This window comes from Podospora pseudoanserina (genome assembly GCF_035222485.1).
Source record: "Podospora pseudoanserina strain CBS 124.78 chromosome 7 map unlocalized CBS124.78p_7.2, whole genome shotgun sequence".
Lineage (NCBI taxonomy): Eukaryota > Fungi > Ascomycota > Sordariomycetes > Sordariales > Podosporaceae > Podospora > Podospora pseudoanserina.
In genome coordinates this window covers 319,516-345,113 of record NW_026946672.1, presented here as the reverse complement: position 1 = coordinate 345,113, position 25,598 = coordinate 319,516, and the positions used below count along the sequence as shown (strand labels likewise).

The 25,598-nt window shown below is 52.6% G+C and overlaps 7 protein-coding genes across 7 annotated transcripts; 4 read left to right on the top strand and 3 right to left on the bottom strand.

Annotated features, from left to right (window-relative positions):
* The first annotated feature begins 13 nt into the window (after window positions 1–13).
* On the top strand, window positions 14–4,269 carry QC764_704370 (uncharacterized protein). The gene is made up of 5 exons (XM_062950096.1): window positions 14–86; window positions 155–3,152; window positions 3,224–3,606; window positions 3,660–3,915; window positions 3,975–4,269. The coding sequence occupies exons 2-5, from the start codon at window positions 2,895–2,897 to the stop codon at window positions 4,182–4,184; spliced, it is 1,107 nt and encodes a 368-aa protein (XP_062795837.1). The 5' UTR covers window positions 14–86; window positions 155–2,894; the 3' UTR covers window positions 4,185–4,269.
* QC764_704360 (uncharacterized protein) lies at window positions 156–1,430 on the bottom strand (the record flags this gene model as incomplete). The annotated part of the gene is made up of 1 exon (XM_062950095.1): window positions 156–1,430. One exon carries the CDS (start codon window positions 1,428–1,430, stop codon window positions 156–158), a length of 1,275 nt encoding a protein of 424 aa, XP_062795838.1.
* Window positions 4,270–7,750: 3,481 nt separating the features above from the next.
* Window positions 7,751–9,098, top strand: QC764_0110100 (uncharacterized protein; the record flags this gene model as incomplete). The annotated part of the gene is made up of 3 exons (XM_062941157.1): window positions 7,751–8,224; window positions 8,312–8,810; window positions 9,048–9,098. The coding sequence occupies exons 1-3, from the start codon at window positions 8,199–8,201 to the stop codon at window positions 9,096–9,098; spliced, it is 576 nt and encodes a 191-aa protein (XP_062795836.1). The 5' UTR covers window positions 7,751–8,198.
* A 481-nt stretch (window positions 9,099–9,579) lies between these two features.
* QC764_0110090 (uncharacterized protein) lies at window positions 9,580–10,554 on the top strand (the record flags this gene model as incomplete). The annotated part of the gene is made up of 2 exons (XM_062941156.1): window positions 9,580–10,328; window positions 10,398–10,554. The coding sequence occupies 2 exons, from the start codon at window positions 9,580–9,582 to the stop codon at window positions 10,552–10,554; spliced, it is 906 nt and encodes a 301-aa protein (XP_062795835.1).
* A 359-nt stretch (window positions 10,555–10,913) lies between these two features.
* Window positions 10,914–15,531, bottom strand: QC764_704390 (uncharacterized protein). Its single transcript, XM_062950097.1, has 2 exons — window positions 13,081–15,531; window positions 10,914–13,021 (listed from the first exon to the last, which is right to left on the bottom strand). Exons 1-2 carry the CDS (start codon window positions 14,891–14,893, stop codon window positions 11,124–11,126), a joined length of 3,711 nt encoding a protein of 1,236 aa, XP_062795834.1. The 5' UTR covers window positions 14,894–15,531; the 3' UTR covers window positions 10,914–11,123.
* Window positions 15,532–17,547: 2,016 nt separating this feature from the next.
* QC764_704400 (uncharacterized protein) lies at window positions 17,548–19,258 on the top strand (the record flags this gene model as incomplete). The annotated part of the gene is given in 2 exon segments (XM_062950098.1): window positions 17,548–19,188; window positions 19,199–19,258. 2 exon segments carry the CDS (start codon window positions 17,548–17,550, stop codon window positions 19,256–19,258), a joined length of 1,701 nt encoding a protein of 566 aa, XP_062795833.1.
* Window positions 19,259–19,633: 375 nt separating this feature from the next.
* Window positions 19,634–25,427, bottom strand: QC764_704410 (uncharacterized protein; the record flags this gene model as incomplete). Its single annotated transcript, XM_062950099.1, has 2 exons — window positions 24,538–25,427; window positions 19,634–24,396 (listed from the first exon to the last, which is right to left on the bottom strand). The coding sequence occupies exons 1-2, from the start codon at window positions 25,028–25,030 to the stop codon at window positions 19,634–19,636; spliced, it is 5,256 nt and encodes a 1,751-aa protein (XP_062795832.1). The 5' UTR covers window positions 25,031–25,427.
* Window positions 25,428–25,598: the final 171 nt, after the last annotated feature.

The following is a 25,598-nucleotide window of genomic DNA, read 5'->3' as shown; positions in this document are numbered from 1 at the left end:
CCACCAGGACTATCACTTCCCCTCAAGACAACATGTTCAGCTTATAATGGTAATACTATTACGGGCTGTGATGCTACCAACGCAATGCAAGTTCATGCTATCATACAACTCAAGTCCTCTCCGATATCCATGCTAACTGAGAAACTGAGACCAGCTCATTGCCCCTTGGCAGCAGCATCGGCAATCTTTTGGGCCTTCTTCGCCTTCTCCTCCAACAGCTTGCGCAAGTCCTCCTGTGTCTCCTCCAACAACTTTTGACCCTCTTCCGAATGCTTCTTATACACCTCGGACAAGACACCAATGTTGTCCTTGACCTTCTGTGTTACGCCCTCGGATGACGAACCAAGGAACTGGCTCAGCACACCGAAACCAGTGCTTCCTCCCACAATAGAACTGGTCCAGCTCTTGCCCGTGTCCCCGGACTCCTTGGCCTTGTTGACGGCCTGCTTCACATAGTCTTCCAGCTTGCTCGAGTCACCGCTCTCGGAGATGCTCTTGATTTTGGAAAACAGCTCCGAGGCATTTCCTTGCTTGAGGATGTCCTTGTTATTGTTGATCAGGTCTCTGACCGCAGGGCTCTTGTCAAGATAAGGCTTGGCGGTTTCCAAGCCCTTGTCCCAGACCTGATCACCCATCTTGCGCACCTGCTGTGTCTTCTCCTCGACCAACTTCCGCACCTTGTTGGCATTCTCGGTGGTGAAGCCACCCTTGATGATGTCGTTCACTTGCTTCCATGTGTCGTCCACGACCTTCTTGGCCTCTGGTCCGTACTGAGAGCCCATCTGCTTCAGGGTGTCGAAGGAGCCGCCAAACTTCTCCTTGAGCTGAGGGTGGTTATCGAGCAGTTGCTCCGAAGCATTCGCGCTGAGGTTGGCAATTCTCTGGCTCAGCTTTTGCAGGGCCTCCCAGCTGCGGGAAGCGGCCTCGAGAGTCAGGCCGGCAGCCGTGATGCTCTGAAACTCTCTGTATGTCTCGGCAACGAGCTTGTCAACCTCTTCCTTGTTCGCGTCCCGAATGTCTTCAATATCCTTGAAGGCAACATCGACATACTGGCGGCCTCCTGGTACCCAGCCAGCATATGAGTAGCAGACCTCCTTGACCTTGCCGAGAGCCTCATCGGTGGAGGGAGTCTTGTTCTTGAGGGTAGCGGCGAGCTGTTCATACTTCTTGTTGGTCTCCTTGACGGTTGCGTTCATCGTCTTCATCATCTTGCCCGATGGGGTCATGGTGTAAATTCCATAGAGGAGGGCAGCGCCGGCGATACCGCCAGCAACGCCGGAAGCGAAGTGACCTGTCCCGCTGGGGGCGGCATTGGCTGCGGCTTGTGTGGTGGAAGAAGCTGTGGACTGGAAACGACGAGGGGTGGATTTGGTGGTGCGAGCCACGCGAGTCGCGCGGGGTACGATGCGGGCGGGAAGTCTGGACGACATGGCGGTGTTCTTTGCTCGTTTGCGATTTCAGGGGATATGTTGTGTACCGGTAGTATAGGGATGGATGACAGGAGCCAATTTGATTTACTGTCGGTGACGGATGGAAAGTTGTGGTGTTGATATTTTGGTGAGAGTCGATGTTGCTTTGGTACAATTGAGAGTCCAGAGAAAGCACAAGGAAACTTTTAAAAGGGGAAACAGAGCCGGCAGACACCTGATTCTGTACCGCCTGCAACCGGCGCAAACTCAGATCATGACGTTCTCAGTGGAAAGGCGTCGACGCGGCGGCATTGCCTGCCCTGATTGGCTGGCAAACTCCTTGGTCTCAATTGGAGCAATGACATCACCACCCCCATGATGTCATTGCGCTGGCTGAAGATGGCCCAGGGTTAGGGTCTCTGGACTTGGCTCTGGCTTATCGATGAGATCGATAAGATAACGATCACCTCACGTTGTGCATGAATTCCGGCTTCACACACCGAACCTCTCACCGACACTCCCGTTTCGTGAATCCCCTCATCGCCGGGTGGATATTGGGGAATGCCACCTTCTCCAACTTTTAGCGCAGCTTCCCCGGCTGGGGGGCTCCGGGGTCTCCGCCTTTTGCCCAGAAAGCCAAGGTTGCAATGAGGGGATCGTGAGCTGACCCCCGGCCCTGAACAACAAAAGTTTACGAATACCATGATGGTGCTGGTTTCCCATCTCGCCAGTCTTCAAGGCATGAACGACTGAACGAGGCTCTCCTCTGGTGTGAGTGGTATTCTTAGCACATGTTCCTGCAGTTTTAATTATCCATCCGAGCAGGCCAAGAGCACGATAGAGTGTTCATCGCAACCCATCGCACCGCCAACGTGGAAATAAACATGATTCCCGTCGCCCCGGCGCCATCCACCGGTCTGCCAAGGGCTGCCGTTTCAACGGCAAAATTCACGAACCGCTGCACCTCGCATTTATCCGGCCGCTCAACCGTGGTCATTGGGGCACTAGCATCGGAAGCCAGTGACAATCCGACCATACCCGTTCGCTTCTCATGGAAATCATGACCGTGGTGAACTGTGCCTTCACCAGTCTCGGCCGGCTGAATGATGAACACGAGCCCGAAATGACTTGATCCCCGGAGCCCAGACCCCAGGAGCCCGGTTCGGAGGGCAGCCCCGAAGTGCCGTATGGGCTGCGTTAGGTAACATCTTGATGCTTCCCTCATGCTCTGTGGAACGCGTTCCCGGTAGAGGGGAGGCGAGGTTGTATCGGTCGAACCCGTCAGGGACCATAGCACTCGGATCGATGTCCAGAGTTCCATTGATGGTCTGGTGGAGGGCAGCATGGTGGACCACCATCACGGCCCATCACCATGGCATGACGACTTGACATCCGTCCATAAAAAGGCATCGTGACCCAGGCCATCTCGACTGTCTTTCTTCTCCTCCATCCTTTCTCTCCCCAAGGACCGCCACCCCAGACAAGATGCATCTCCCGACAGCTGCCTCGCTCCTCCTCTCAGCACTGCCTCTCGCAGTTGCCACCCCTACTCCCGGCCACGGCCACAAGGAGAAGGGTCTCAACACCTACGCCAAAGAGGCCGGTCTGAAGTACTTTGGTGCTGCCACCGATTCGCCCGGTTTCCGTGAGCGGGCTGGCTATGAGGCTCAGTATCCCAAGTATGACCAGATCATGTGGAAGTCGGACGAGTTCGGCCAGACCACGCCTACCAACGGACAAAAGGTACAGTCTTGCATCCGTTATGCGAGTCGCCATGCAACATGAGTGGTAGCTAACATACTCTCAACCAACAGTGGCTCTTCACCGAACCACAGCAGGGCGTCTTCAACTATACCGAGGGCAACATTGTTACCTCCCTCGCGAAGAAGCACGGCAAATATCTCCGCTGCCACGCCCTCGTCTGGCACTCTCAGCTCGCCCCCTGGGTTGAGGCCAAGACCGACTGGACCAAGGACGAGCTCCGCGCTGTTATCGTCAACCACGTCACGCGCGTTGCGAAGGCCTGGAAGGGTCAGTGCTACGCTTGGGATGTTGTGAACGAGGCGCTCGAGGAGGATGGAAGCTACCGCAAGTCCGTCTTCTACAACGTCCTGGGCGAGGAGTACATCAAGCTCGCTTTCGCGACCGCTGCCAAGGTCGACCCCAAGGCCAAGCTGTACTACAACGATTACAACTTGTAAGATTGATTTCCCACGACCAGCTTGATGCCTGACACTAATACACTCACAGGGAGTGGCCCCATGCCAAGACTGAGGGCACCCAGCGCATTGTCAAGATGCTCCAGAAGGCCAAGATCAGAATCGACGGTGTTGGCCTCCAGGCTCACTTGATTGCCGAGCAGGCCCCTACTCTCGACCAGCACATTGACGCCATCAAGGGCTTCACCAAGCTCGGCGTTGAGGTTGCCCTTACCGAGTTGGACATTCGCCTGCAGGTGCCCGCCAACGCCACCAACCTTGCTCAGCAGAAGGAGGCTTACAAGAACGTATGTCAAACCCCTTTTCTTCCCTTCCCGGCGTCATTCATACTTATACATGTCAATAGGCTGTTGGCGCTTGCGTCCAGGTCAAGGGCTGCATCGGTGTCACCATCTGGGATTTTTATGACCCCTTCAGCTGGGTGCCCTATGTTTTCCCTGGCGAGGGTGCTCCCCTCCTCTGGTTTGAGGACTGGAGCAAGCACCCCGCCTACTACGGCGTGCAGGAGGCTCTCAAGAACGGCACCAAGAAGGGCAAGCCTGGCAAGTGGTGGTAAACTGCCAAGTTTACTCCAATTCCAAGTAGATAACAAGGTGTAATACCACTGTATAATTGAAAAAAACATGATCTTCCAACATTGACCCACTTGTCGTGTACCGTCTTGTTGCAAAGTCCACAGGCAAAAGACACAGCCAACTTCTGCGGTCGGTCCTCATGATTTGATAGACAGCTGGAATAAACCCTTCACACTTGGGCCGTTGACTGCAGCCTGTACTGCATCCACCTCTCTGGTCTCGAGTTGAGGCAACGAGTGAATGTGTACGCTCATGTGTTCCTGAAGTTCTGTTTTCAGGCCAAACTTCGAGGAACAGTTCTGGCACGGGAACTTGTGCGTCTCCTCCTTTACTGTTTTGGCCTTCTTCAGTCTGGTAAATGTCGTGGAAAGCCTGTCGAAATCGGAATGTGAGATCTTGTTGTGCTTGTCCAGCTCCTTTTTAGAGGTAAAGCCAGTAAGGGCACCCGTGCAGCCGTTTTGGTCGTCACATCGAAATGGGAGTTCATGCCGGTCATAGTGCTGTTTTCTCGATGGGTCCGAGTTGAATCCCTCGTGGAAATAGTAACACGTAGTCCGGGAACACTTGAACCAGTGTGGGCCGTACACATCGCGCACCTCGGCTGAAGGCGCTGGTGTAGTTGTCCACATGTGTTCGAGTGTCTGGCGGCTGCTTTGGGGATTGTTCGAAGCCCTTGAGGGTGCACTTTATCTTGCTTGTCGCCGGTGAACGCTCGGACACACTTGGCATGGTACCAGATGCTGTACATGCTGAGAAAGTACGGGTCAGACTTGAACCTTCCAAGTCCGGGAGGATGTGCTGCTGATTTCAGTTGCTTTGGGTCATCTTTCAAGGCCTGCAGAAGTTTCCATCCTGATCGAATCTTCCCACAAGCGAGAGCAGGTCATCGTCGATGTCAAGGATATCTGACTCCTGATCTGGTGTGAGCTGCTCTGCTGTGCTGTTGGAATTAGGGGCAGTGAACCCTAAGAAAGAAAGAACTCGGTCTGCCCAGTGTGCCACAGCATAGTCTTGGAAGCCATAGTACCCATCCAATGCGAATTCGCCCTTTATGATTCCCCCCCATTCGGGTGTAAAGCACTCAAATACGAGGTACTGTAGACACAACATGGTCATGGCACGCTCTGCGGAAACCGATCGATGTAGTTGCTTTGATTCGCGATGTAACGACCAATTCAGGTGTCAGCTGTGTCTCATCTTCGGCCAACCTGATACGGAGCACGCGTACTGTACCACCGTAGCATGAACAAACTCAATTCTGTTCCTTCTTTGAGAATTATAATGAGTGGGCCACAAATCTCTTTGATGTGTACGACTGGACATCTGGAATATCGGACAGTCTGCTCCTCTAGGTGGATAGCAATGGCCGCTTGCACTTCTCGCCATCGTAGGGGATGGATGGAACAAATCATGAGGGACAAGATACTATGAGCCTGCTCCGCTTCATGCTTGTTGGGTTACGTCTGATGCGCTCTAGAGTGCGACCAACCATACCTGCAGGTAAACTATCAGTATCGCACATCCAAAGCGTGACAAGGGAGTTATGATGGCTTACGCCTGTTCCAGTTTGTCGGGGAAGCAACACGGATGCAATTTCTCGTGGAGTCTCTCTAACGATGGCTTGCCTTGCAAGTTCTCCATTACAAGCTTGGCAAATAGAAACATTCCCAAAGTTTGGCTGTTAGTCAGTAGACACTTTCAAATCGTTCTGCTGAGCATCTGATAGGGGAGTACTTGCCGTCTGTTCTATCCATCTTTGAATCATCATAATTTAGCTCCATGTCTTCAACCAACAGTAAAGACTTCCGCTTCTTGATATTGGCTCAAGCCGGGTTACAAGAAGCAACAGGATTTTACCAGGATTCTTATTTTCACACAAGATGATCGTTTCGATCAAAAGGTTCATAAGCTTCCCTCTCTCCTTGTCGGGACACTCGTCCAAGGCCGTCGATCACCAGAAAGGTTTTGGAGCTGGTTTTTAGGAGCTCCTGAAACAACTGTTTGGTGAGCTTCTCTGACTGTAGGTGTAATTCGCCCGTTTTATCTCTAGCGCCATAGTAATAGGGGATAACGTCGCGCTGTTGGTCAATGAGTTGAAGTAGGGAGCATTGACAATGGATCGAAATGTTCTTCTCTCCGGGTCTTGATCTTTACAGTAGAAGAACTCCACAAGACCATTCTTCTTCTCCTGAATCTGGTCGATGATGGCTGATGAAAGGACACTCTTACCTACGCGTAGGAAGTATCAGCCATGTACAATTATCTTGAATGGTGAGAGTAAGCATGGCAGGACCTACCAGCCCCGGGCTTTGCGTATATCCAAAGAAACGGTGTTCTAGGATAAGGATTGGATGTCCAAGTCTTGACGTAATCGTTGTCTAGCAGCCAGAGTCCAAGTTGGTACTTTGTGCCATTACTGTGTGCATCTCGCACGTCTTGGTGCTCCTCGTGATCTCGAATACAGCTTAGAGCTTTTCAGAATCACGCATTCTCCGCTGCTCATCAATCTCGTCGAGGAACTTAATTCTGTCATGCTCCGAGTGTTCGATATGAGTATGGTTGACATGGCTTTCAAGCAACGACCGTTGCTGTTCTAGGTCACCGAGGAGTGCCCCAAGCCTGCTCTTAAAGTCATTCCACAGCGGCCGAAACATCAAATTCACCGCTAAGATACGCGAATTAATTACATGACCTGACCCGGTGGATTACTCGCTACCATGGAGATCCTATGAGTATCCTACTTACCCGACTTTGCAAATATGCGTAGAGCTCTTCTTTGCAAATCAAGAATTGGTTCCCATATCGAGGACAGCATCGATTGAACTGTAGTATCTGACCGAAGATATGCTGGTATTTCTTAAAATTGGGTAAAATTTTCTCGATTGTGCTGTAAGCATCAAGCAGGCAATCGAATGCGTCGGTGCCACCTTTGGCAGTCTGTTGGTCAAGGGGTCAGTGAGTGGAAATCGGTTATCAGTGTGGTACAGCTGAGATTTACCAAAAGTAAAAGCTTGAGAGGAACCCAGACAAATGCGAGGATGCCGTTGCTGTTGACAAAGACCTCGATAACCTTGCCAAACTGCTCCATGGCTTCAAAGAACCCTTGAATTCTGCCCACCTGCATCTGCTTTCCCCGTCGCGCTGCTCGGCTTAGATGGACAAAATCTCGCTTTTCACTTCACCGAGGCTAGTGATCTGGAATTTCTTTTCAGTCTCATTCGAAACTTCTTGAGCGTGGTTTCAAAGGCATTTCCAGGCTGTATTTGAGTCGGTTGCGAGGCCATGTTGAATGTTGGAAACCTGGGGCGGACAATGCAAGCTCACTGCGGTGCATGGACAGGTCGAAAGCCTGCTTGTCAAAAGGACACGCGGGACTGGTTCAACTTTTTAATGTAAAATACAAATGCAAAGATCAAGGCGACCTTTTCTTGGCTTGCAGTTTGTGAGAAGGCTCGGTGGTTCGCCCTGTGGTCCGCCCCGGGCAGTGCACCCTCGTGCCTTCCCGCCTGCGTCTCAGCAAGTGATTGAATTGTTATACAAAATCCCCAGTCACAGTCCAGCTACCTACCTCTCGCAATTCTTTGCTAAGCAACCAGGCCTCGAAAACTATACTCCCTTCAACACCCTTTCCACCATGGAGGAAGACCATGAAGCGACCTACCGAATCGGTCCTCATGAAATATAACGAGATCCGCCATACTGCCTGTTACTCGAGAGGGAAAATTGCTGACATTTTGACCTGTGCAGCCTCACAACTCCAAGCACCTCGGCGGTTTCCCAGTGGGGAATGATTCACAACAGTAACTCATTTGGAGCGCACCCTATCACTAGCGAACTATTTGAGAATGCCAACGAAGAGCCCATGATAGATCCAGCAGTACTAGGGGACACATGGAGTCAAATGAAGGCTTGGGCCACTTTATGTGGCATCAAAGATGATCCCATAGCACCTGGTATAGCTGAGATGCTGGAAATCGAGGAGCAAAAAAGTGGAGATGGTGGCTTCTGTTGCTACGGGACTGTGAGTTCTTGTGTGCATTCACGGTTATCTGCCACGGGTCGTCGCATTTCCATTGTCTATAACTAACGCCAATGTCCATTAGATCAGCCATGCCGAAGTGAAGCTGGTTGGTAACCTGGCCGAGTCCAGAGACAGGCTTCTGAATAACGAGCATGTTCAGTCATTTGCTGTCATCAAATACGACGAATACTTGATGCGCATATTCTCAGATAATCACATATTCACCCAGGTGAATGAGGCTGTATCACAAGCTCTCACTTCGCTGTTCAACAAGTTCAGGTTTTTCGAAGTGAAGGCGTTGTCCCAAATAGGGAAAATACAGAGCCTCTTTTACCAGTCACACACTCCTGGCCAGGCAAAGCTACGAGTGGACATCAACATATATGGATCTGCTGCCGATGCCGATGCCGTAGGGCTTTATCTCAGCAGCACTGCCAAGCTGTACCTTCAAGACCCCGAATATGACACCGAAAACATCGAGTATCTGAACAGGCAGTTGATTCACTTCCCCGGTTTTGAAGAACCTAAAGTCTTTGCCGGGCCCAGGGCGGATTTTGCTAACAAGACCAGCAAAACCTTGCAGGGTGTGCGTTCCCAACGCGAACATTTTGACCAGACGCTCTTGCAAATCTTGCTGACCAGTCGCAGTCATCATGTACTTGTGGTTGGAAGAAATCAAGAAGTAAGTTTCTAACTACCGGGCCTTAATCGAGACCACAGACTGAACCTGTTCTCTAACATCTCTCTAATTGCCGAAGCATCTTGACTTCTCACTTACCATAGCGAAATACTATTGCAAAGACCGCAATATCAGCATTCACAGTTACCTCAACAGCAATCTCGTCTCCACTACATACAATACGGTGGCGGTTAGCAACAATGCAAAGGATAAAAGTGCATTGTTTCAGATTGAATGTTCAGGGTTGTCGTCGATGAGGGTCAGTGACCTCCCAATTCTATAGGAGCACATACTTTGTACTGACTTTAGTTTTGCCTGTTAGCACATTTGATCAAGCGACCCCAGACAACGCTTTACAAGGCAGCGTGTGAAATCCGCGCAAACTTCGGATGGTGCCCACAGCTACTCCCATTCAGAACCAGCTGGAAGAGCTCGGGTCGCTCCTTGCTTTCCTACCAATCGACCAGCTACAAAACCGGGCCATGTTCAAGAAGAAGATCATGGATGCGTCTTCGCCAGATGCCCATACTGTACCCTGGCAATTCACTCTATTGCTCGAGGCACTGTGCCTGAGGAGGCCAAAAGAGATGCTCGAGCTGCCTCCGATTGAGGAACGCTACACTACATCACGCTCTCCCAAGAGGAAAGAAACCGCTATGACAAGACCGCTGATGACATGAGCAACTGGATCAATCACAAAGCCGGCTTACGTGCAGACCAACGGGACCATTTTGGTATCTTCCAAGTCCAGCTTCAGCTTCGCTTGGTCTGCAACCAAGGGACGTTCCAAAAGCCTTTCCAACGACATGGCCGCAGAGACAAGCTGCTAGAGCGGGAAGAGTTTCTCTATGCTCTAGGTTCAAGTGTTGATATTGAATGTTCCATGTGCGGGATACCGGTCCCTGCCTTTGATGCAGCACCTCCAAAACTCCGTCATGGCTGTGAGCATGTAATCTGTCCAGAGTGCATCCCCTCCGATGACCAGAGATCAGCGAACAAGACCTCGTGCTTGTATTGTGGTGGGCATTTAAGTCCAAAATCAGACGCCCTGACGCCAAATAGCGGTGACGACAGCAATGACAAGGTGGACCATTTCGATCTTTCACGAGTCTCATCGAAAATCGAAGTCCTGATCCACGACCTCCAGCAAACCCCAAGAGACACGAAGAGGTACGTCGGCTCTGCTAGACTAGCAGAAGTCTTTGAGAACCAAGCTTACACCAACTCACCTAGCATTGTATTTTCCTGCTGGACAAGAACCCTGGACCTGGTCGCACTCCATCTCACTCGGATGAAGATCCTTCATCGACGAATTGACGGCAGGCAAACACTGGCAGAAAGACAGCACAACATGAGCCGTTTTGTGTCTGACGAGGGCACCTCCGTTCCAGTTCTGCTCATGACTACCGGTGTCGGTGCATTCGGGTACGTGCCATCTCCGCCAACCCCTAGGTATCCCAACCTTGTTAGCCACCCAACTTCCCGTGTTTCCAGGCTCAACCTCACAGCTGCTAACCACGTCTACATTCTCGGGCCCCAGTGGAACCCAAGCGTCGAGAGTCAAGCCCTCGGTCGTGTTGCCCGCCGTGGTCAGAAGAAGACTGTCCCAGTCACGAGATACCTGGTTCATGGCACCGTGGAGATTGTATGATACTGCCTTTGCCTTCCCCATTCCCTCGAGATCCTCGTTCTCAGACGTTTGCCACCACTAGCAAATGAATGCTCAACAGCTCCGCAAAATGCGCCTGGCGGAGGCAGGATGGGCAACTCCCTAGATAAGACAAACGGATGAGTCCAGGTCAGCGTTTCTATTTCAAATTTACGTATAGTCCTAAGTAGGGAGTCAGTTATGAATAGTGCATAAATTGGGCTGCATAAACTCACGCATCTTGTCGCTCATGGCCAACCCCCTCACTCACTCAAGAATCTTTCTCAGCACCAATGGGACCTCATCCATCATAATTACCGTGCATAGAGAAAAGCTGATTTCGACAGGGTCAACAGACAACATTCAAGCAATTATTCAGCATTATTTTTGTGCGAGAAGCACTAAGAGTAGTAAATTTCGCTAGCCAAGAACAGGGGATATCATGATGCAGATTGGTATCGGGTCATCATGACCTTATACTTCCCCCCATTCATACCCATCATATTCTTGTTTCAGTCAGCCCAGACTGTCCCATCCCAATACGGATGTATATAACCCGAGCTCGCCTTGAGTCAGGCATATCCCCATTTCCTCATCATCTCTGATGAAGATAGGCTTGAGTCTCCCGGAGGCAGGTTCATTGCTTTGAGCTGATTAGCTAACCCAACACTGATATCCACCTCGACCCCCTCATCGTGCTCCAGCTCCTCTTCCCCAACAGTGCTTTCCATCGTTGCTTGTTGGCTCTGTCTTTTGGCCGAGAGGTAAGATGCCCTCTTACCGGCCACCACGCTCCTCTGAGACCGTCGGCTGCTGTGTCTCCTGACGGCAAATCTAGCCATTGGGGTAGATGGCTCTTCGCCCTCGTCGTCGCCAACATCGCCCTCAGAACGTTGCCAGCCCGACATGTCACTTCTTGCACTCCTTTGCGTCAAAGACCTCATGGGATATTGAGCACTCAGCGGCTCCCGCGAGTACACAACTTCACCTCCCGGAAGACGGATCTCATTGGCTTCCAACGTCTCGGCAATATCAAGAATCAGCACATCCATTGGACAGATGTAAGCAACCTTCTTGCGCTCACTCCAGGCAAGAATATGCCCGCATACTCGACCATTCGCACCATCAACTACCCATGCTCCCGAGTCTCCCGGCATGCCCATCGGAAGCGACGACTGTTTTGGGTGACGAGGCTGGTCTGGAGACGGTCGGGTTCCCGACACTTGATATGTCTCGCTTGGCGAAACCCGGCCATAAATCTTGACGGACACCATAGCTGGGAGGATAACACCAGTCTGTAGGCCTGAAGTGCGTGCCATGCATTGAACCCCTAGGCCCGGCAAGCTTGACATAGGTGCAACAGTTGTAGGACAAATGCTGGACGAAGTGGTTTGTGATTGTGCTTTTGTCGGTGGCGGGTCGAGGGAGGGAATCAAATTCCCAGAGGGCAGTCGCTCGCCGAAGAATTCAAAAAGGGCCCAATCGATCTCGTGGTTCATTCCCCCCTCCCTACGACGTCGGATACCACTTGATGCATACATCTCCCCAACTCTGTACGTGTCGAGGTGGTCTTCATCCTGGGTTTCCAGGCAAGGATAGAAACCAGCATCCACATCGTCCAGGGCAGGTTGTGTGACGATGTACCCGTCCCCACAACCGGGTTCAATGCCGGGTATATCTCCCGGCTCACTCTCCTGATACTCGCCGTCGTCGTCGTTGTCTTCCTCCGAATAGTCGCTAGTGATGGCCGACTCTGAAAAAGCATCAGAATCTGCATCAGAGAGGTCGTAGGCATCATACTCGGAACTGCTGCTGGTATCTTGGTCCGAGTCGCTGGGATTCGTGTACTGCTGTGCGTACCAAGCATGGAGATCCGTCATTCCGGGAGGCCCTGCCATGCTTCTTGGAGCACCTGACTTCCCTCCCGAATCGGGACCCGGTTCGTCCAACATATGGTGTACCGTCATGCCGTACAATCTGCCATCTACTGTGAGCATCCCTCCGAGGCTGACAGGTGGCAGATGGTGACTTTGGTTCCATGCCCCGATGCTTGCCCCATTCAAGGGTTGCTGTTGGTGTTCTGGATTGGCCGCAACCACCTCCTCTTCTGGACCAGCCATGCTTCTCCCAACAGCGTCTCTGCGAGATTTGATGACTCGGCCAGTGCATACCCTCAACCCGAGGCCGGCCGCAGCCAAAATGTTGCCAAGCCTCTTCTTCAGGATAGTTTTGACCAAGCTTGTGGATTGGCACACCACTAAAACTGTGGGTTTTGTTTTTTGAGGACTCTCTCCAACAGACTCCAGCGAAATTTCGACTGACTCGGGATTTTTTCGATAAAAGTGCCGAAGGGCCTGGTTGACCTGTGGCATGATGTTGGTGTTCCACCGCTCGACCTCTTCGGGTGGTAGGGGCACGTGCTTGAAGAGTCGTAGCTTCGGTTTGGTTGATGTTTCATTGGCGTCGGCGGCTGGGATAAACGGATTAGCACCGATGGAGGGATTTGAAGACCCACGACAGCAGACTTACCCTTCGCTTCTGTTTGGACTTGGCCGGCTGATAACACAGAGGCGGACGGCTTTTCTGATTGCGAGTCCTTTGAAGGTCCAGCGATCGATGGTGTGTTCAGCCGTGCGTGCTCCGGGCGCACATCCCCTAGGTCATCACCCAGTCTCTCCTCAAGATTGCTGACACCATCCAAGATACAGCATGCCTCCAGATATCGACCAGCCTTGAATTCGACCCGTTCTACAATTTTGTCAGTCGTTTGTGTGCCACTCAACTCTTGGTCCACCGCAGACCACAATGTCTGCACTGCCTTCATGTAAAGCGTGCCACAGCGGATACCCAATTGAGTGAGAACGGACTCGGGCAACACTGGCGAGGCCATGTTAGGGACAAGATTCTCAAGTTTAGTCCAGAGACCAATCGAGAGAAGAATCATGGCGAGAGAGTAGAGGTCGAAGGTCTTGGAGTCGGCATTGTTGGTGAGGGGGGATTGAACACTGTTTCGTGGGTCAAGGGGGTGTTTGTACAAAGAGAACTCTCTAGGACCTTCCTGATACTCTGGCTCTGTCTCTGAAAAAAGATCAAAGGAAGAGATAAGAGGCCTGCGAATATCAACCTCTCCTTGAGTGATTCCACTGACTTCGGGGTCAGTGCCCACGGCATTGCAAAAAGAGATGTTTTCATCACCGATGCTCCCATGAGTGATGCCCCGGTCATGCAGGTCAAAGACGCTGTTTGCCAGATTGGCAGCGAGCCGGAACTTGGCCTCAAGCCTAGGCTCAAAGTCTGGGCGGGCCAGGAGGTCGGCGAGTGTGCAGAGGTTGTTCAGGGGGTTTTGGGTCAAAGTTTCAAACGTGACAGCATTGAACTTCTGGGGAAACTGATAGATCAATCCGAATCTTGAGTTTTCCATGTCTTCAAAGTAGCCCAACAAACGCGGTAACCCAATCCACGATCCCGGCTGGACCGGCCTTTGAGGTTCAAGCTGAAGGCCAGAAAACAGCTTCTCGAAGCGGTGCATCGGTGGTGAGACACCCGTGATAGAGTATAGGGAGCTGAAAGGGGCATATTCAAGAAGAAGTGGCGATTGGGTGTGGCGTGCACCAGCAGTAGTTCGTGTGAGTTTGGCGTAAGATTGCTTGTCCATAAAGACAATTTCGTGGGTTTTTTCCTTCTCGTCGTGCTCGGTCATAGGCGCTGCCTGCACCGACCGCAACGAGGTCAAGATCTTGGGATCGATCTGCTCTGGGGTTTGTAGCCGTGATGACGCAAAGGGACGCAGGTCTTCTGCTGCCGCCGAGGACTTGGCCGGCCGCCCCCCGACGGCGGCAGAGCTTGCATATGATGATCTTGTTCGGGATACTTCGTAGAGGGTGTCGATAGCATCGGTAAGATCGCGGATCAAACCTTCAAACTTGCTCTTGTCCCAGACAACCATCTGAATCTTTTCTCCCCTCCGAGGTGGCTGTGCTGGCTCAACAATCTCTCCCGCCAGTCGTCTTGAACTCATCCAGAGTGGCTCGGCTTCGGCAAGAATTTCCTTGATGTTGGACATGATGTTGCTAACCAGTTCGCTGATTCCGGCCTTGTTCAACGACGAGTCTATCAAGACCTCGGCAGACTGGCTAGGGTCAGCCCATTCCAAACCCCAGGTGACGAAACGGTCCTTCTGAATCCTGAGCCTTCGATGCAACGACCTGACCTCGGGATCGGCTTCGGGGTGTTGGACAGAGGTCTGAACAAACTCGGATCTCCTTTTGGTGTCGTTGTAAAGCCTGCTCAGCCGGCGCTGGAAGGCCGGCTGGGCATCACCCATGGGGTTGAGAGGGTCCATGGCGGGAGACCTGTGTTGATGATGCTCGGTTCGGTGTTGCTGGTTCACTGGTGTCTTTCACACCCTAGTCGACTCCAATCCAAGCTACTACTTGGCATTCGGTCTCAATACATGGCCTCTATTATCGACAGAAGAGAGGGACTCGTCACGGCAAGGTAGTGCGGGGTTCTGGGGACAGTTTATGGTCGATGGTGGGCTGGCGTTGGCTGTTGGTGAGACTGATTGGAACTTGCCTGCGGGAAATACACAATGCACGCCAAGTTTGTTATTGGTGAAGACCTGGAGGTCAATCGAGCAGTCCAACAACGGGTTTATGAGGGGTACCTGTGGAACGTTGAAGACGCTGCGGGAGATAGTAAAGAGAGAAACGAAGTGAGCTTAGAGAGAAGCAAGAAAGGAAGAAAGAAAAGAAAAAAAAGGCAGGCTGCAGCTGTTTGCCCCCCTTGAAAGTTGAGGTTGAGAAGGGAGGCGAAAATTGGAAGAGAGACGGCCTTCACCAGTGCAGCATCCTCTCTCGTGGCAGCATCACACTTTCGGGATTTGGTGATTGTTATTTCGGTGCCTGTGATGGGCGGGATCGCTGCGATGCCGCATTGGCCCATCGCATCCCGAAGCAGGCAATGGAGGGTGCAAAAAGCTGCTGCCTGGGCTTCTCTGGGGGGGATCCCTGCAGCCAATCTCGAAGCCCCAACTTCGGGGGTGTTGTCAGGTACTTCCCGTTGTAAAGTGGGGGCCTTCACGTGAGGTCCCTGCTGCCACGCACTCCTACCTGTTGTGGCACTTCAGTCCGAGCGAGAGGCCTACATAGGGTTAGGGTTCCCAGAGCTCCAACCGCCCCCTTTCCGCCGGGTCATCACAGTGCTTACTATGGAGACAGAGCGGAGAGGTTAGATTGACTAGCACCTTACCAGAGCTGAAGCAGTAACACTTCCACTTTTGATGTTGGAATCAGGGCGGATACTGTGCTTTTCTCAGTTCGAACTTTGCCCGTTTCAGTCTCGATGTTGCCTGATGCGGCACTGGATATAAGATCCGTCCGGTGCCCGTGCAGAAGAAGAAAGCAACACTCTCCCTCTAGACATATCATCGAAGCCTCTGCTTCTGGGGGACTGTGTTTCTGCATGCTCTGTGCCAGGTTGGTGACACGGTGTGTGTTAAGACTGCTGTTCCTCAGTCTTTTCATGCATACGACGTTACTTGGCCCTGCCTCGAGTCGCGCTCCACAGACATATTTGGCTTTAGGCACCCGAATTTCTCAAACAACCATAGGCATCTTTGATTATCGAGGCTTCAGCATGTCTCGGTTTGGGTTGGTCCACTTCGTCCGCCGGCGATTTCATGACACTGATCGCACCATCATGCCAGACCATGGCCACTAACTAAGGTGCTAAATATTGGCAAAAGGGGTATCGTTGGCCATCATCCCAGGGACGGAGTCGGGTCAATATGCACTGCGTATGATGCCCAAGAAATGTCTATTGTTCTTGTGGGTATGGTGGCGTCTTCTTCTCTGCTGAGGGTACCACGTCCACGGGTTATCGAGCGCATGTCTCGTCAGGCAGCGAGATTGATTTACGGGGCAAACGCGCACTAGCCGCGGTCATCGCAGATTTAAGCATTTCGAAAATGAGGTTAAAATCTTACGTGCATTTATTTCACTGGACCCCAGCATTGATACGACGTGAAAATCGAATGACGTGACATTTGGTCTAGTTACCTTACCCTTATCTTTCAATATCTGCGTTATGGCAGCCAAATATTGCCAGACTAGTAAGCAGAAACTTCTAATGTGTAGGTGAGGTAACGGTCGATGTGTTCGTTTTATTCAAAATGGCGGTCGTTGTGAGTTACAATGTCAATCGTCCTTACACGAGGGCAGCCACCAGCCATGAGAAGCTGATATTGATGACTTTCAAGTTCTGCATCCAAGTAGAATCTCATGCCACAAAATGTGTGCAAATTTCCACAAAGCTGAGAAAGAAGTTTCTCAAGACTTGAAGCTGTTACCAAAAGGCTGAAGGTCCACAGACCTCTGAGTCAGGCATGTCCAAGCACCACTCTTGTTCGGATGATCCAACGCCAAGAGGAGGAGGTTGACGATGAAGGCAACACCCGCCTGCAAACTTCCTGTTTATTCTCAATAAAAGAGTCAAGGCAAAATTAGATTTTATTTCTTACATGTAGGAGACCATGGCGCGTATCTCGTGTTGGCTGGACATGATGACGAAATGAGAGCCAAAAGCTCGAGCAAGCTCTGACCAGAGCAGTTGTCGTGACTGACTCGACATTTGAGCTTACCTACCGTGACCCAAACATCAAATGTTTGAAATATCTTGCCACTTCCACTCCAATGCCGCCTGGGTGGTCATTCGGTGAAAAGTCTCGATGCGAATACGATCAACATGTACAAAAGCTCGAGCGCTTGCAGACAGTTGAGCCCCGTGCTAATCATCACGCTCATTTTTCTTCGACAGGCTCTGGAGCAGTCGTTTTTTGTTTTGTTGTCTTTCCGTCGTTCAGTTTTCACTTATTATTATCCCCTCAAGTTCCTCGGTCTCAGTCAGCAACATCATCCATTCTCTCAGGCTTGCATTTCGCCCCTGCACCACGTTCTTGGCCGAAGCAGGTCTTCTCTTGATTAATCGCATAATATCATGTCAGCACCATTGCTGGACAGTTCTGATATTGAAACCAACCAGCAGGACGCAGAATACGAAAAGTTCCAGCCACAAGCCGCAGACGCTAGAGCACCTGCATCCCATCGTCCCGCCCCCCCAATTCCCCGGCGGTCCATGCGCCGTCGACCCTCCAGCGTCTCTCAACAAAATCCGTACCTCTACGAAGGCCGCGAACAGAGAGGAGAGCAACGTCGTCTCAGTCGGCTATCGATCAGCTCTGACGATGCAAGCCCATCCCTTGATCAGTTACGGAACCCAGAAAAAGACGATCTGGCCCACGATCTCCAGCTCGATTCCCGTGCGCCCACTCTACAGGGCTCCATCTCGGGCACGAGTTTGCCATATGCCGTTCCCGAACGACGCCGACTGAGTCGCCTCCCCACTGATCAGGAGCTCAAGCCATCCCCAGAGGACATCGAAGCTACCGCCGCTATCACAGCCGCCAAAAATGACGCGCTCGACAGCCGACCCTCACCATCTCCTACCCCCTCTCCGGGCCATCCTCACGACCACACCCATCCCCGTCCACCTCTCTCTCTACGTTCCCGCCTCAAACACTTTACCTGGGCATGGTACACCCTCTCTATGTCCACTGGTGGCCTCTCCCTCCTCATCCATGCCCAACCCCACCAGTTCCCCTCCCTTACCCCGGTCCTCGGCCTAGCAGTCTACATCCTCAACATCATCCTCTTCACCCTCATCACCTCCCTCCTTTTGGCTCGCTTCCTCCTCAACACCGGCAGTTTCGTCGCCTCCATCACCCACCCCCGCGAAGGCTTCTTCGTCCCCACTTTCCTGCTCTCGATCGCAACCTTGATCACCTCAACACAAAAATACTGCATCCCCTCCCACATCCAATCATGGGACGGTGAACGCCAGGGGCTCCGCTGGGCCATCCAAATCGCTTTTTGGATCTACGTCGCCCTGTCAACCTGCCTAGCAGTAGCACAATACTCCTTCGTCTTTGGCCGCCGGCACTCCTTCAGCCTTCAAACCATGATGCCGACTTGGATCCTCCCCATCTTCCCCGTCATGCTCTCGGGCACCATCGCCTCCGTCATCGCCTCCACCCAACCGCCCGCCATGGCCCTCCCCATCATCGTCAGCGGCCTCAGCTGTCAGGGGTTGGGCATCAGCGTCGCGGCAATGATGTACGCCCACATGGTCGGCCGGCTGATGCAGTCGGGCCTTCCAGACAGGGAGCACAGGCCGGGGTTGTTCATGTGCGTCGGCCCGCCGAGTTTCACCGCGCTGGCATTTATCGGGCTTGCTCAGTCCCTCCCGGGGAGCTTCGACGCCAACATGGACGGGTTGCTCGACGCGAGCATCATGCTCATGATGGCCATCGTCGGGGCCGGGTTCCTCTGGGCGCTGAGCTTCTGGTGGTTTGCCATTGCCGTGCTGGCCGTGGTGCAGAGCCCACCGAGGTACTTCCACCTGGGGTGGTGGGCGTCGGTGTTTCCAAACACGGGCTTTATCCTGGCCACCATCTCTCTGGGGAAGGTGTTTCAGAACGAGTTCGTCCTGTGGTTTTCGACGGCCATCTCGATTGTTTTGGTGTTGGTCTATGGATTTGTTCTGTTCCACTGTGTCAGGGCAGTGGTGGTGAGAGACATCGTATATCCAGGCCGAGATGAAGACGTGGAAGATCACTGATCGGCATGTCGGCGTGCACATAGATAAATAAAAAAAGTTACACATGGCTGACTGCCAAGCCCTCAAGCTTGTCCATCATAACCCCTTTCCAGGACCCACTTTACCCCTATTTTCGGAGACCAGGGCCTGCCACAGCGTCAATTCATCAGTAGCTCATGGATAGGGTATGTACTTTGGTAACTGCTACATACAAAACATTAAGATGTACACTCGTAGCTCCCAGTACCTGAAGAATTTCCGCCTATCGCTTCTGCTATAATTCTGCTCCGTAAATCATCACCTGTTCAGCCAAACGCCAAGCCAACCAACCAACCCATGCTGACCGTCTATAACTACCTTCCCAGAACAAAAGACGTCGCGCTCGTGACGATGAACACGTTTGTAATGCAAAAGATATTGCACCCTTCTATATCCTTCCCGGAGCGCCTCTCCAAGCTGCGGCCTTCCCCTTTGGGGTGCTATTTCCCACCGACGCCCCAAAGTTATGCAACCTTTCCCCGATTAGATATGCCTCGTCTCTTATACGCATGTTCCACCTCTTGAACACACCAAACATACTCCAGAGCACAACTGCACAGACAGCCAACACAGCCATGACGGGGTAACTCAGACGGTAGATGAGGACCTTGTATGCATGGCTTAACTCGGCATGGCCGACAAGAGGTGTGCCATACGATGAGTGAAGCATGGCCTCATGTAGCCCGTTGGCCACGCCAAGTCTGGCAAGGAGGAGCGGCGCGATGACGGCACTGCTCCAGAGAATGAGTCCAGGAACGATGAAAGCCCGAGTCAGGATGGAGACATCTGGATGCAGCCAGCCACGCCGGAAGATAGCCATCACGGCTGCAGCAAGGCGGGTACCCGAAAACCAGCGGTTGATGATCCGGTTGATGAGGTTGAGATAGAGCAGGCCAATGGTCCAAGCCTGGACCAAACGAACAGTATGCTTCGGATTGAGTTCAGCACCCGGCGCCATGATGGGCGCAAGCTCAGAAGCATCAGCTCGCTTCTTAGGTAGGGCACCATATAGGATCTCATTCACCGGCGTCAAAAGATACAACTCCACCAATGAGGCAAGCATGAGGGGAAAGACGATATGGTAAAAGACGTGCGCGTAAATAATCTTGGCAACCCGGATGCCTGCATCAACCATTGGCCGGACAGCCTCCCCATTGACGACGGTCCTTGTAAAGCTGTCGACCCAATCGTGTGCGGCACGGTAGATGGACGGCGCATGAAATGCGGCATAAGCAGCAGAGCCCAAAATGTAGATGCCGATGCTGAAAGCATAGATATCGTTGGTATGAATGTGACTGGGAAGAAGAGATCTAAACATCCAACGGCCAAAGACGAGCGGTACGATGGTGAAACCAATACCCGTGATGGCGGCGAAGGCCCAGATGAAAGTGATGAAGAGGAAGACCCGGAGCCTAAAATGGGGCGGCACATAGACGAATTGAAACTCTTCAGAGTTGTACAGGTCAGTTGGTGCAGCCTCGTCTTGTCGCTCGTTATCTTCGGATACGTCGAGAAACACCCTCTTGCCCTTGGGAATTTTGACCTGATCAGAGCATGGCGCCCGAACATAGCGTCCGTCAGGGATGAGTTGGCCTGACTCGACGAGGGCCTTCTTGTTTGTGTTCCACAAGAGAGCGTCTTCCGTTCGCATGACGGTCGGTTTCTCCGGGCTGGGCTCGAAAGGGTTGGCCCACTGCTTTGCCCGCACTTGGTCGTTATTCACTTCAAGGAACAATGTCCGCCACCACGGCAGGGCCGCATCGGGTGAGTCGCTCTTCAGTACAAGTTTGCCTTCTTCATCGATGCGACGCTCCCCAAATAAGAACCAAGTCACCCTCAAGCCTCGAGCACATTTCCGAAACCACCACGTGTACATGGCATGTAGACCATCACTGGGCTTGAAGTGACGAACTGCCAGTGGCATGAGGAAGTTGTAAAAGAGCAGATCGACGGGAAATTCCAGCATAGGCTCATTGGACGAGTAGTGGATCGGTAGAACGCTCGAAGCAGAAAGGGCAAGCCCCCAGACGACGCCGCCTAGGCAAACCATGACGAGTGCGCCATAAACCAAGGCAGAAAACAGGATTTTGCGCAGCTGAGTCGCGACACTGCGCTCCAGAACATCGCGGATCGGGTGGAACTCCGGGTCGTCGGGGTCGCGGATAAAGTAGAGAACCCCTTTGCGCATGATCTTTCTACACATGGAGACGAAAAGGGCAAAGTGAAACATGTACCCTGTTCCGACAAACCAGTGAACGAAGATGGACGTGACCGGGTAGTTCATGGTGAAGAGGACCCTTGACCTAATCGTGGCGCCCGCGAAAAGGGGCAGCAAGGCGAGGTCGAGCAGCAGCCCACAATAGAGCGGGAAGGCGAGCATCTCGATACCAATGATCAGGATCACCTTCATGACGCCACTAGCTTGGTTGAGGCCATCAATAATGGATGCTTCCCAATCCTGACCTGTTGGACCCGTAAAAAAGGGGCTTCCTCGTCGCAAGTAGAGACCAGCAATGATGGAGATGGCAACATAACCAGCCACGATAGCCCAGAGTCTGTCGGTGCCGCTCCACTGAGCAAGTTCTGCATCAAAGGCCATTGACGTGGAATCTGGCACGCTGAGGTTAAGTACCCAAGAGTTGGGGTTGGTGAGGATGCCGGGGAGTTGCTTCAAGCATCCCATCGTATTCGTAGCGAGCCCTTCCATGAATGACATGATGTCGGAGCTCTTTTCGGCGTAATCACCGGAGAAGAGGTAGTCCACCGCTGTGACAAGTGCAGCGAACCCCAGACTAATGTGGCCCTTCAGTTGAAGCAATGCCTCATGACTGATGGCAGAGAAGTTTTGTATCTCAGTGCCAGAAATGTGAACGATTTCGGCAAAGAAACTGCTCCCCACTCTGTTGGAAGCACTCATCATGGTGCCATAGGACATGGCCGACGTGGTTGTGAGAAGGTCGACCACAGAGCCAAGCAAACTGGGGGCGACTTTCGTGAGCAAGAGAAGAGCCTTCGCGCCGAACAAAACTGCTAATCCGAACAATACAATGGCGATGTCCTGAACGAGCATGCATAAGCCGAAGAGCATCCGCGCCGGTCGAATAGGATTCGCGACCATCCAAACTGTCATACGCCCGATATTGTAGGGGACTACGATACCGAGGAAGACGGTAATAGATACGAGAAAAGAGCAGAATATGGCATTCTGAAATAAGCCAGCGACGGGACCTCGCATACCGAGGAGCTCCAGGATCCCTTCCAAGTCCTCAGCATCTTCGATCGCGTCTGGATCCAGCCCAGCTGCCACAGCAGCTTCAACCACCTCTCTATCTCGCTGTGGCACTTCGGGGTCGTCCTCTTCTACCTCATCGTTGGCGGGATCACCTTCCCCCACGTCGAATTGCAGAGCGTCAGCTGCAGCAAGCTCGGCCGGGTCTATTTCATCCACATCCCGCCACATAAAATCAGCAAGTCTGTCGACAATGCCTACGGGCTGGGGGCGCGGGGCTGGCGGATTCGGGGTTTGTGGCTCGGCCTGCGCATCGGCATCCTCCCCATTCTCTGGTAAGGCTGGCGGAGGGGTTGTCTCTGGCTGGGCCGCTTCAGCACCCGAGGTCATGTCCCAAAAATCGGCGCTTGATTCCTGTCCTGAAGTCAAATGATCAACTGGCAGTTCTTCCTCAGCCCTGCTGCTCAGATGCGGCACAGACTGGGTGGTCTGGTCAAGTTCGAATGCAGCCTCGGTGAATCTGGGCGTCTTGAAGAAGGCAGACGCAGCATCTTGTCGAGACGCCGGTTGTTTGGGTGATCCGAAAGTCGAGTGTCCCGAAGATGTCGACTTAGTCCCGTGTTGGTCATTTAACATCCCATCAGGCTCTTGTTCTGTCAAGGTCTGGAACGACCAGCTATTGTTGGCCAAGGGGTGGATTGTATCGCTAATTTTGGGACCATCTGTGTTGGCCCTTGGTCGAAGCGGGCTTGCCAAAGGTCTTTCACTGTCTTCGGTGTGGGTGCTTTCACCGTCGGAATCCTCTCTTAGTACGCCCTTGCCTTTTCTATCATGTTGGGGTCCAAAATTGTCTTCGCCGGCCGAAAAGGTCTTCCACTCCATAGCCTGGGTGGCTGGACGAAGGCCTCCAAACGGTGGAGAATCCATATTCTCGAAGCGAGCATCCGTGCTCGATGCTGGAGTATTCTCAGCAGCGCTGCTGGCGTCCGAGTGGTCATCGGCACCGGCCACAGTACGGTTTTGACGATCCAGCAGCGACCTCGTAAGGGCCAGCCAGTAATCCAGTCGCTCCTCAGCCCCTTGTTCTCTGGCAATTTCGAGAATGCGATGGGGATCTCCCTTGGCACGCTGATAGATGGCAAGGAAGTCATGGAGGTGCCGACTTTTCACGTCAGCAGCTTCACCACCATTGACGATGGCGTCCAGTTCCGCTCTTGGAAGGAAGGAGGGCGATGGCAAAAAGGGCGAACTATTTCGTGAGCCAGTAGCCAAGCTATTTGGATTCTTCTCAGCAGCCTCGTGTGCAGGAGCATGGTCGTCACCCGCATACCTTGCTTGATATCGAGCTTCGGGTTCTGCCCACTGTCTTTGAAGCCGTCTTTCATGAGCTTGCAAGCGAGCCAACGCAATCTGGCGCCTGGCCTCCAGTGCCAAGTGCGGAGGTGGTTCGACAATGGCGGGATCCCACTGGCCCTGTAGATCCTCCCACTGAGCAGGGTTGTCATGATGTTCCTCCTCGACAGGTGGGAGTTCCGGTCGTGCCAGGGGCTCCTGTGGTGGTGCGGGATGCGGTGCATTTTCAGCAGCTGCAAACGCAGCACGCATATTGATCTCGGGCTGTTGTTGAACGACATAGTCTCTGACCAAGATGATGAGAATGAAGCAAGCAATAACCAGAATTGTTATAATCAGGCCCTCAAGGACCTCTATGACCTTGTCGTTTAGCCAATGATGCCGCGTCAAGTTGCGAAGAAATTGGACGCCGCTCAAAAGGGAGTTGTTCCTAGTTGGGATAGCAACCGCCTCGGTGGAAACAGCGCCAGATGTATCGGGTGCTCCAAACAATAGACGTAAAATGGTAGAAGTGGCCGAGTGCTCGTTGGAGGCCTGAGCGGCACCAGAGGTGCTTTTGGCGATGCATGCTGTGCCAGGGAATATTAGGTTAGTAGCTAACGTGGTGTTGTTTCTGAACAGGTTCATGGCCGGGTTAAGTGTCGTCCCAGCGGCCGAGGCCAGCTGATGGGCTTGATCTCGTCTTTTGTGGAAGAGGAAAGCAGCCATACCATCATCGCTAAACCAGAACAACATGCTCCATACATTCCTCATAACGTACGGCAAGGCTCCAAACCAAACCAGCATAACCAGCGACGCTCTCATCCACAGCAGCATGTTGGCGAAGAAATATTTGGCCATGTGGCTGGCAAAGACGTGCCATGGCAACGATCTGGGCATATTTGGATCGTAGAGCTTGGTGAAGCGGAAGGGCGTCTTGCAAAGCTCGCAATGTTTCTTTTGTGAATGGGAGAGCCACTCCATCAAGCAATCCTGGTGGACGTGCTTGATACTGCCACTGCACCGGCATGGGTAGAAGAGCGGTTCTTCAGGCGTCCCCTCTCCGCGACATATTCGACATGTGTCTGGATCATTCGTAGAATGTGATGGTTGCGGTTCTTGCGGCGTCGAATCTGGCCTGAGAAGATGGCTTCGCAGCCTAGTGTTTGGAAATCGATCTGGGTCGGGGGGCGGAAAGGGGCCCAGAAGTTGGGGGTCCGCCATCTTCACCGGAGTTTTGTCGAGTGATTGTGCGTGGCGGGAGACGTTAAGGACACGCCATTCGCAGCAGGAACTCTGAGGCCTCTACTCTAACCTCGCATAGGAACTATGAGAAGGTTTCCAGTGGGACCGTGGCCGTGGATCGAGAGGCAGATGAGGTTGGTGGCGGTTTGACAGGGGAGTGCAAGACGTGGCAGTGGTCGTTGTCGTTGTCGTTGTTGTCGACAGCAAAGGGTTGATTTCTGCTGATCGGGTGATGGGTTGTCGGTTGGGACAGTCAGATAGTGATTTGAGATGGGAAATGGGCGATGGATGGACGCGATGGCAAATCTTCAACAGATTTCCAAAATCCCACCAGGAGGTGCAACTCCACGTCCACGCTGGAGATGCAGGCCTAGGCTCAGCGCGGAGGAGGGTCGTCGCCCAAAGGACCAGGGCTTTGCTTATCACAAAGACGCCGTGTCAGGGCCAATCAACATCCGGTGATTGCTACAAGGTGGGCCGTTTGCACGTGCCCAATGACTTCACAAAATACCACGCTGCGCTGATATAATCAATCATATGCTGTTTT